The sequence below is a fragment of the Haliaeetus leucocephalus genome, unplaced genomic scaffold (assembly GCF_000737465.1).
Source record: "Haliaeetus leucocephalus isolate CR32 unplaced genomic scaffold, Haliaeetus_leucocephalus-4.0 Scaffold450, whole genome shotgun sequence".
In the NCBI taxonomy this organism is placed as follows: Eukaryota; Metazoa; Chordata; class Aves; order Accipitriformes; family Accipitridae; genus Haliaeetus; species Haliaeetus leucocephalus.
In genome coordinates this window covers 15155530-15165856 of record NW_010972886.1, presented here as the reverse complement: position 1 = coordinate 15165856, position 10327 = coordinate 15155530, and the positions used below count along the sequence as shown (strand labels likewise).

The window sequence follows — 10327 nt, the reverse complement described above, 5'->3', positions numbered from 1 at the left end:
GCAGGGGCCGCCCAGCAGCCCCGCGCGGTGAGCCGCCTCCATGGCGGCCGCTCCGCCCCGCCGGCGCGCAGGGAAGCCCCGGAGGGAGGGCGGGAGGGCCGGGGGAGGCTCCCGCTCCGCCTCCGCCGGGCGGAAGAGGAGCGCTTTATCCGGCCGCGGGGGCGGAGGGCCCCGGCCGGTTCCGCTCAGGGCTCCGCCGGCCCTGGGCCGGGAAGGGGCTGCTGCGCCCGCCAGAGCCCGTTGGAGAGGCGGCAGCGGCCGGCGGCCAAGGCGAGCCTTCTGCCAGGCGGGCACCCTCCGCTCCGGGTGCGGGACAGGCGCCGCCCCGTCCTCCTCGAGCGCCTGCGAGGAGGAGGAGGAGGAAGAGGAGGAGGAGGAGGAGAGGGCGGCTGGAGTCCGTCACCCGTCCGCGTCCGCAACCCTTGCTCGCTGCTGTGCTCCTCCGCGTGCTGGCCGCACCCATCTTTAGGTACCTTTCTGCAGGATTTCACTCGGAACTCCTAACTCTCTCCTTGACAAGCCCACGGTTTTTTACCCCCTCAGGTTAGCAGAGAATCTTCTCGCGTCTTAAAGTTTGCACTTCAGATAAGCAATTAAGGCATAAGGGTAAACCAGGGTCAGCAGGAATATTCTTCCACCTCTGCAGAGAGGCATTAACGATTGATGGACCTATTCATTGTAGTGAAATTACAAATACCTTTTATGCAAAGAAACGGATGGAAAGATTCTCTTGACAAGACTTAGAACGTTTGTGATGGTGGGGAAGGAAAGCTTTACTCAAAGGTAATACCTTAACTAAAAGAGAGCATTGCTGGATGTAGTCCTCTGGGGTAAGGCATCACTTGTAAACAGCCAAGAAACAATTAATGCAGAACATTAACGCCTAAATCGTTTGTCTAATTTATTTTACTATTTGAATTATTCTGAATGTTCTACTTAAACAGCTGTCATAGGAAAGTATTTCAATAGCTGGTCGACAAAGTGGTGGGAGTTTACACAAAAGCTACAGATCCGACCAACAGTAAATAGAAATGCAAGTTACAGGGTCATGAAAAAAACACTCTCCTTTAAATATGAAGAGGAATCTGGTCATCTTACTATAGCAGTAATGAAGATGAACAGGTTAATTCAAAATTTCAGGCTAAGAATTAGAAGTTGAAAAGTGTTTTATTCTAACTACAAAATGTAACATTAAGAACAAATCAAATGAACTCTACACTGAATGAATCCTGAGGCAGCCGGGATTTTCCTGGTAGCTGAGATCCCCTGCATTACAGCTCACCCCAACAACGTGGGTCCAGCTGATGCACTACAATGCTGTGACACAAACATGGGGTACCCATTTCCTTCAGGTGTAGGTAGATGTTAATGTCCTGTGACTTGTTTTAAAGAAACGTAATATGCATTATTTTAAAATAGTATACTTTTTGACTTCTCAGCCAGTTTTGAGAAAACCAACTCATTGGGGGTGGGAGTGTGTGTGTGTGGTCTGTGTTTGTGCATTACTTAAGCTGTCCAAGACTTCCACTGCGGGGGTTTTCCTGAACAAAACTGGGAGTTCACCACCACCACAATGGAAGCGACCAAAAGAACAGCTGAAACTGCTTCAGAGAGATGCACCTGTTATCCAAAACTGATTTTAAATAAATCCCTTATTAATTATAAATAAGCCTAGTTATAGTAATATTATCTTTGCCTTTTTAGAACTAGGTTTAGTTTTGACACTTGCACTTCACTGCTGGATGAAATACAAAAAGCTGCACGTACAGACTGCCCTTTGTAACACTCTGGATCGTGTGATGGCATCAGAAATCACTACGGACGTCAGGAGGCAAAACAGAGCAAGGAGCATGAGACAGGATTCTTAAGTACTATCACTGCAAAGATATTCCTTCACCCTAGCCAGTCATAGTTAAGGGAAATAATACTACTCCATTATGGAAAACATTTAGAGAAGCAGCTCTAAGCTAGCATGTTAACTAGAGTGGAAATTAAAGGGTGTTTTTAGAATATATATCAAGAGCTAATGACTTGCAGTTAAACTTTTCAGAGCTAAGTAGGAGCATGTAGCACAGAAAAGCAAATGTAACAAGAAGTTTACCTTATTTCTACCAAAACTATAAAGCAAAGACTCAGGTAGACTACTGCATGTTTATTGATAAACAGCATTTCCTTTTTGAAAACAGGTTGGTTTTTTTTGTTTTTTTTGGTTTTTTGTTGTTTTTTTTTTTTTAATTAACCCGATAAAAGTACATAAGCCTTTGTGGACTTTAAGACAATTCACACAGGCGCTTTTGGTGAGGAAACCATATTCCAGACTACCGGGAAGGAGCTCTAGGGCACAGTCCCCACTTTCTTCATTCAGTTTACCGGGTGTTCACCTGCAAGGAAGAGTTCACACGATCAGGCACAGGAAGTCCTCAGGACACCCAACAATCACCTCTCTTCTGCTTAAAGATCCTGGTTTTTTAGTCACTTTCTTAACTCCTTACTTTAAGGTACAGTATTTGTAACACATTTAATTTTGTTCCAATTGCCATTATTAGGCGGCCAAATGGTCTAAGTAGCATGTAAACTGAGAATACTACACGATAATTGTATTTTGAAGCACAGCAAATTAGATGACAGTAACTATCCTGGTGCTTGTGAAAAAAAGATTAAACAAAACATGATGCAAACATTACTCACCACATCATCAATCTTAAGAATACTGCGCACAGTTTCTGTTGCAAGAGTCAATGCGCTCAAAGACACTAGCAGTGGCTGGACAACCAATTCCTCCAAGATGTTGGAAATGCCACCCTGTGAGAACAAGTAGCTTTTATTTTGTGTAGGTTAGACTACAAGAATCCTGAGCACAGTCAACTCTAAATTTGACTATCAAAGGACTTGTACTCTTCCATCCTCAACAGGAATATTACAGTATGCATCTTCTCCCCCCAAGTGCTTGACATACCCAGTCAAAATTAGCCAAGATAAAGGTAGTTATGCCAGCTTAAACATGGTGACAATTTTAAAGAAGCTAGCCCACTGTGCTGCTCGTAACACACGTGCACCTTCCACTGCAGATAATACTGATGGGTATACTATGTGGGTATGGCATGTAAGTACCTGCTATTATCAATACTCAGGATAAGCTGTTAAAGCCCCAGAGATCAAGGTATAATCTACCTCAACTCTTAATTTTACGGAGAATACCATTATGAGACAAACTTGCCCTCTCCTCAGTTTAGTTCTGATGCTATGCATTTTCCTTTCAATGCCCAAGTTTTGGGTTTTTTTTAAGCTATGCATACACAATCACTTGTTACCTTTCTGACATTAATGCCAGCTGTTTTCTCCCCTTGAGCGTGTCTGTTTCTCAGCTCTGTTACCGTTGAAATAGGATTGAGACCTGCATTTTCAGCCAGTGTAGATGGTATGACTTCCAGGGCGTCACCATACGCACGGACGCAATACGAGTCCATACCCCTCAAAGTGCGAGCATACTCGTTCAAGCGCAGTGCCAACTCTATCTCTGGTGCTCCACCTCCTGCAATTAAAGCTCTGAGGACAGAAATTAAAAATAAAAACTCATTTTATGTAAGTAAGTGCATAAATGGTTAGCTTTCTATATTATTAATACACTAAATTACTCTAACCAAACTGAGACATTACCTTTTCTTAACTAAGCATCTTATGACACACAGGGCATCGTGAATTGAACGCTCAGCCTCTTCTAGAACAAGTTTGTTGGATCCACGTACCACAATGGTTACAGTTTTCCCAGGGTTTGTGCAGCCTGTAATCTAAAACATAAAACCAAATACTAAGACTGAAAAAAAACATCCTGGACAAAAAGAGACTTCAGTTGGTATCTGCAAGTTCTAGACCAGTACTGATATCTGGCTAAGCAAAACCACTACACTTCCCAGGTTGGTGGCTACTCGGGGATTAGAAGTAGGTACTTAAATGTAGTAACTTCAGTAGTAAAACACATTGAAGTTAGTTGTTATTAAAATAATTGGCAGATGTTAAGTAGGTATTAACATTTTGTTGCTCGCTCACCTTTATTAGTTTCCCAGAACCGTTCAAGTTGACCTCCTCTGCCAGCTCAGCAGACCCCAGCATGTCAGGAGTAAACTGGTCAATATGAGCAACGGGCTTAGTTCCAATTGTCTGAAAAAATAATGGGGGGTAAAAAAAAAGAAATAAAAAAAAAAGTCCTGAACTGCAGAGTCAGCAAGTATAATGCATAACATTCTTCTGCATATGACACTAAAATGCAGTTAGGACTATGGCTTTTACATCTGTCCCCAATCTTTCTAGAAACGTGACTGCTCAACAGAACAGGAATGTTTTTTAGGAAATGTCTGCTCTTACATTCTAGTCAGGACATGAAACTTGTGAAAGAGTCATAATAAACTGACACTGGCTGGGTACTTAGTTTTGGGGTAGACTTTAAACACCGCTGCTACTTTAACAGCCATTTATAGAACTCACTTTACCTTACATATAAACTCAATGTCATCTCTTTCAATGTCTTTAACCACCATGATCTTCATTTTGTTCAGAAAATGGAGGGCTAGGTCACTAAGAGCGTCCCTAAAACCAAGAGGGAAGTAGTTAGTCCACAGTGCTGTTTTAGTAACCAGGCCATACTAGCCAGTTGCATGCTTCTTACTAGCAGTGCTGAAATTCTTCAGACAACAAAGTAGGGATGTCATTAAACTCAAAATACAGACAATACTAGTACTTTCTAAAGGTATGGTTGCTACTACAGCCAGTCTGACACTCTGCCAAGTGTGACTGTTAGTATTTGGCTTCAATTTTCCAGGTATTCCAAAAAATTCCAATTGTTCCCCCAAACACACACAGTAAGCCAGTAAATCAGAATTAACATACCGCAGAATAGACTTCTGAATCAGCAGCACATTGCATCCAGCCTTCTTAATTTGCTTAACTAAATTTAGAATATAGGCTCTCTCTTCACGCAGTACTCTGTCCATTTGAGCATAATCAGAAACAACTATTTGGTTGTCCATCTATTAAAAAAAAAAAGCAACTATTATGAACAACTACTGACTTAAAAAAAGCAAGTGTCAAGATGTTCCACATTCTTTAACTTAGGAGCCTGCGATTCAAAGCAAACAAGCATGATAGTAAAATATGTCTTATTAGAGATTGTTTACATGATGAGAAGTACTGAACTTTTGAACTATTTTCTTTCTTATGTCAACTATAAGTCCTCTAAGAGTTATGAATATCCATGCATTACCCAGCAGACCTTCATTATAGCTGTGGAATACAGCTGACATCACAACATCTTAAAAAAATGTGTTATCATTACATTTGCATCTCCCAAGTACTAGAGCAAAAGGTTGTGCTCTAGTCATAGTTTAACTTACATCTGTCTTTGGAGCAGACAAGCAGAACTGAATGAGGCCAATTTTGGCTTTTTCCACTCTAGTTACACCAGTATTTGCCACCTTCTGAGTCAGCACTAGGCCTTCAACCAGTTCACAATCATCAATTGTGCCTCTGGAAACAAAAACAATCCATGACTCTAGCACTTTGGGAAGCTGATTTCACATAGACAAAATTTGTCTAGTTACAAATTGTTTCTTACCCCAACTTCTTAACAATTTTAATATCTCTGAGGTCCACGCTACTAGCTGTAGTTGGGTCAATCACCTTCATCACTGCGTCTACACTCATTGGAGAAAGTAAACTAGAATACTGACACACAACCTAAAAGATTTAGTAGTAAAGAAAAAAAAATGGTGAGAGATTTAACACTGATAAACAGTAATTTCAAAATAATAACATCATTGTATGTCAGTGTTTGACTCCTGAATTTTGAAACAAAGCTCGTTTTCCCTTCCTGTCCATCAGCCAGTTGCCTTAATATGGCATCTTCTTAAGGGCTACTCCATTTAAAGGAAACAGCAGCTACGTTGGTGGGAAAACCTATGCTTAGGGACTTAAGGAAGAAACCTGAATTTCTTTCCTAGACTCTTAAAGTAAGAATTTTGAGAGCTTCACAGATTATTCTGCTGGAAGGGAAACTAGCACACTTCTCCAGATTTCAATGCTGTTTTAGGAGTTCCTGCCACACGAACAAGAACTGCCTACACAAAAACTTGGCAAAAGCTCTCAGTATCCCACCTCACTCTTCTGCTGCTGTTTTCAGTTGAAGCTTGTTTATTTTACACTTACAACTAACACCCGAGATCACCAAGTATTTCAAACTGAAATTCAGTTTGAGTGCTTCAATTTACTCTTAATCAACCATGGCTTTCTGAAAAGTCTGTCTAAGAGAAGGTAACCAATGTTGGAAAACCAATTAGATTTGTGATATGCAGGGTAAGTGAACAGTAGGATGAGCTGGGAAAAGCTGAAAGGCTCAGCTAGTCTGGAGGTACAAAGTTGAAGTATCAGTCATACCTTTGAATTCAGCGAAGTAGTTGCACTATTCAGCAAGGTTTCTCTGTCACTCAGTTCCACTGGCTGCGCCATGTTGGTCAATACTTCAATACCTTTATCCAAAGCTTTCTGGAATGACTCTGAAATTATGGTAGGGTGGATTCCTGTGGATAGTATAAAAAGGTTGTTAGACAGTCATGCTTTCAAACTAATGGGTTTTTTTTGTTTTCTCCTCATCCTCTCTTTCCATTTTAAAATTAGCGAGACTCTCATGTCAGAATAAATTGAAGACATTTTAGCAAAATGTGTTCTTCATGAGTAGATGACCTCCCTTATTACTTTCTATTGTTAAAGCTGAGGAAAAAGCTATAAAGTTCCCAATAATTTGTCCTCACAGACAAGTACAGCACATTTCCCTGCAATGTCTGACATCCCAGAAACATACCTTCTTTTGAGAAGACAAAGGTTTTGTTTGCCCTTGGCATTCTTAAAGCTGCCGCTGTTGAGGTTAATACCTGTGAGGAGCCCAATAGTAATTTTATTTCAGATTTTCAAAGACTGTTTTCCCACAGCTGTGTATGCAGTTCCTCGATTTCTCTGGAGCGTGCGATATACCCTGTATCTTTTCAAAACAGGCAGCTTCTAACTGCCTCTTATGGTAGAGGATGCCAGGCTGCTGGTCCAGCAGTACCACCAGTACCAGGAGAGGAGGTAAACAGAAGCTAACTGTTGGTAGGGGCCAGAAAGAGGACAACAAGCAAAATGGTGTGTATTGAGAGGAGGCAAGTTTAAGTAAATCACTATGAAGTCCAGATTTGAGACAGAAAAGAACTCTGCAGGTTCAGTCATTCTTGCTCTATCTCCAGTGCACACAGAAGCCTAATTGTTATCTTGTTGGACAGCTAAAAAAGCTGCTGAACTGTACGGAAGCAGACTACAAGAGAACGTCCTGAGCTAACTGAACAGAACCTACACAAACTATTGCATTCTGTAATTCATGTCTTTTCCTGACCAGACTTTCTCAAGGTCCCTCTATTGTAAGTGATGGGAGGTGATAAATTTGCTGAGTATATAAAAAAAAAAGGTAGAATCACTGGTCCCAAATTTCATTTATACTTTCTTACGCTTTCTCTGTCCATGCAACAAGTACAAGTATAATTGAGGTGAGTTTTTACAAGGCAACATTAATCACATCCCCTAGGCACTATTTTCCTGTTTCAACAGTAACGCATTCAACTAAAAATAAAAAGCTGAACAGATTTTTAACTGAAAGTGGGACACAAGTGAAACCTGAATGTGAAGACTCCAGTCATCTTTCATGTTTAAACTGGAAATGGCTACTTTAAGCTTCATTATACATGTGGAAGCAGATAGAGGACTTACCTACCTCCAGTCATGCTTTTATATTAAATGTATGTATTTACCTTTCTGAAGAAGTCTGGAACAGGCATCCAAAAGAGCTCCAGCAATGACAACAACAGATGTAGTGCCATCACCAGCTTCAATATCTTGTGCTTTTGACAGCTCGACCAACTAAATGACAAATTATGGCAAAAGTTTACATTTAATGCTACTTAATTGCAAACACTGACAATTGAAAAAAAATATATATATTCAAGAATGCAGCACTACTGAAATCAACCTTAGTATCAGGACTAATCATGCCTTTTCTAATTTGAAGTTGGTACCTTTTGCCCTTTGCTTTCCATACTTGTACATCTATTCGGTGAAGAACAACTCCTGTAAAACAGATTCCTTACAGAAGCAGAGAAGCTTTTCTCCCAAGCTTAAAACTGGTCACACCTATCTAATGGGTCTACCTTTTCCTCTCCTGTAGGTGGGTCACAGGAAGCTCGTTTCCATCTCCAACCACAATCAAACTAAGAAGTCTACATTTAACTTCTCAAAAGACCAGACTACTGCATCCTCAGACCACCTGACCATAACGTAACTCATTCTCTTCTTTCATTCTCTTCGGTCCTAGTGATTTGGGACATCACTGACTTTTCTTTTTTAAATGACAGAAGGTTTGGGCTAGATTCCTTTATGTCTTAACACACGTCCCGAGGGATTATGCATAAGGAATACCGGATAAGAACTAAGGACCTGGAACTCTCCAGCACATCTTACAATCAAAGTAAATGTTCCTGGAGCACGCTGCACAAAATTTCTTGCTCTATCACTAGTGGGTAAGGCTCCTCAAAGCCACGTGAAATGTTACTATGTTTTTTGGTCCCAGAAATTAAGCTCTAACACATACCATTGTCTGAGCAATGGAAAAAAACCACTTACCATTTTGGCTGCAGGGTGCAGAACCTGCATTTGTTTCAGAATAGTAGCACCATCATTAGTGATTGTCACATCTCCTTTAGCATCCTGAATCTGAGAAGGAAGAGGAGAAACGTAGTTCTGGTCAGTAACTACAAATCTTTAATTTGATGCTCTATATAAAATATTTCTCCTGACATTATTTCTCAAACCAAGATGTGCATTTAGTTCATACTTTCCCTTAAATAAATGAAACTTGGAAAAGAAGTTCAAGGCAAAAGATGACATCCTATACAAAGCATGTGGGCTTCACAGTATCTCCAGTAAGCTTAATGTTTTCAAAATTTAAGTGTAAAGATTACCATTTTATCCATTCCCTTTGGTCCAAGGCTTGTTCTAATTGCATCGGCAACAGCTAGGAAGACAAAAAAAACCAAACATTTGCAGGTTGATCTAAGAACTATAAGCACTCACTCCACCATTCTAAACGTTTCTTCTGAAAAGAAAACGTCTCCTAGTATTAAGCAGTTCCCGGTTATTGTGCCAGCACTAAATCAGCCTTAATAGCAGAACGATATAAAACGTTGCAATCTCAGGACAGATTTCCACAGCTCTTTTTTTTTTTTTTTCCCAAACAATTAACACCCCATCACTCGATTACAGCCATTTTAAAATCGAGAAATAACGTGGACATACTATACGCCAAGTAATCGGACCGAGGCTTGTGTCAAATGCCAAATATAGCATCCCCCAGCACGCACTGGCCCCAGCCCTGGCAGTTTCCTGCCATTAAAAATCCCAAGACCACCTCCTGCCAATACAACGCCGAGCTCCCATCGCAGGGGGAGACAACGGGAACGGCTGCACCCCAGCCGAGATGCCAGACCAGGGCGATACACCGCTCAGCTGTCAACCCGAAACGCGTCGCCCGCCCCTTCCCCCCCGAATCGGTGCACAGGAAAGCCCGAATCTCCCCCGGGGCGCGGGGCCGCCTCACAGAGGGGGAAGCAGCGAACCCTCGCCGCCCTCTTCCCCTCCAGCCGCCCGGCTCGGGGCGGGAAGAGGCGCCGCTCCTCCAGGGCTGCCGGTGGGCCCGGCCCGGCCCGCCGCGGCGAGGCGGGAGGCCGGTGGCCGCCTCCCCTCAGCACAAAGGAGGCGGGTAGCCGCCGCCCGCCCGCCGCGCCTCACCCCCCCTTTGCCGGCGGAGATGTTGCTGAAGCGGATCTGGGAGGGTTTATCCCGGTCCTGGTAGGTGCCCTTGGCCCGGTTCCCCGCTCCGCCGTGGGCTTTGGCCCCCGTGTTCTCCGGCATCGTCGCCCGCCGCCGATGGACGCGGATGGGACCCGCGGTAACGGCCGCCCGGCCGGGAACCTTCCAGAAGGCACCGCCGCTCCCCCACCGCCACCAGCAGGACGCGCCCGGGCCCTTCCGGCCGGCGCCAGGCGTGGCGTCAGGCGCGGGGAGGGCTGCCCGCCGCGCGCCTGCGCCCCGCTTTACCGGCGAACGGCGCGGACGCCTAAAAGCGCCCGCGGCCGCTTCTAGAAGGAGCCGCGCGAGGTCCTCTGGAGGTTTCCCGCCCGAGCGGGGCGGACAGGCGGGGCGGGGCTCCCGGGGCGGGGCCAGGGGCTGGCGGTCCCGAAATCCCCCCTGGCCC

General features: G+C 43.6%; 1 protein-coding gene across 1 annotated transcript; it reads right to left on the bottom strand.

Annotated features, from left to right (window-relative positions):
* Positions 1-1546: 1546 nt before the first annotated feature.
* Positions 1547-10097, bottom strand: CCT4 (chaperonin containing TCP1, subunit 4 (delta)). Its single transcript, XM_010574823.1, has 14 exons — positions 9867-10097; positions 9036-9088; positions 8698-8787; positions 7830-7938; positions 6427-6569; positions 5609-5730; positions 5388-5520; positions 4885-5024; positions 4488-4584; positions 4048-4158; positions 3658-3788; positions 3312-3546; positions 2689-2802; positions 1547-2381 (listed from the first exon to the last, which is right to left on the bottom strand). Exons 1-14 carry the CDS (start codon positions 9982-9984, stop codon positions 2367-2369), a joined length of 1611 nt encoding a protein of 536 aa, XP_010573125.1. The 5' UTR covers positions 9985-10097; the 3' UTR covers positions 1547-2366.
* Between the last annotated feature and the right edge of the window lie 230 nt (positions 10098-10327).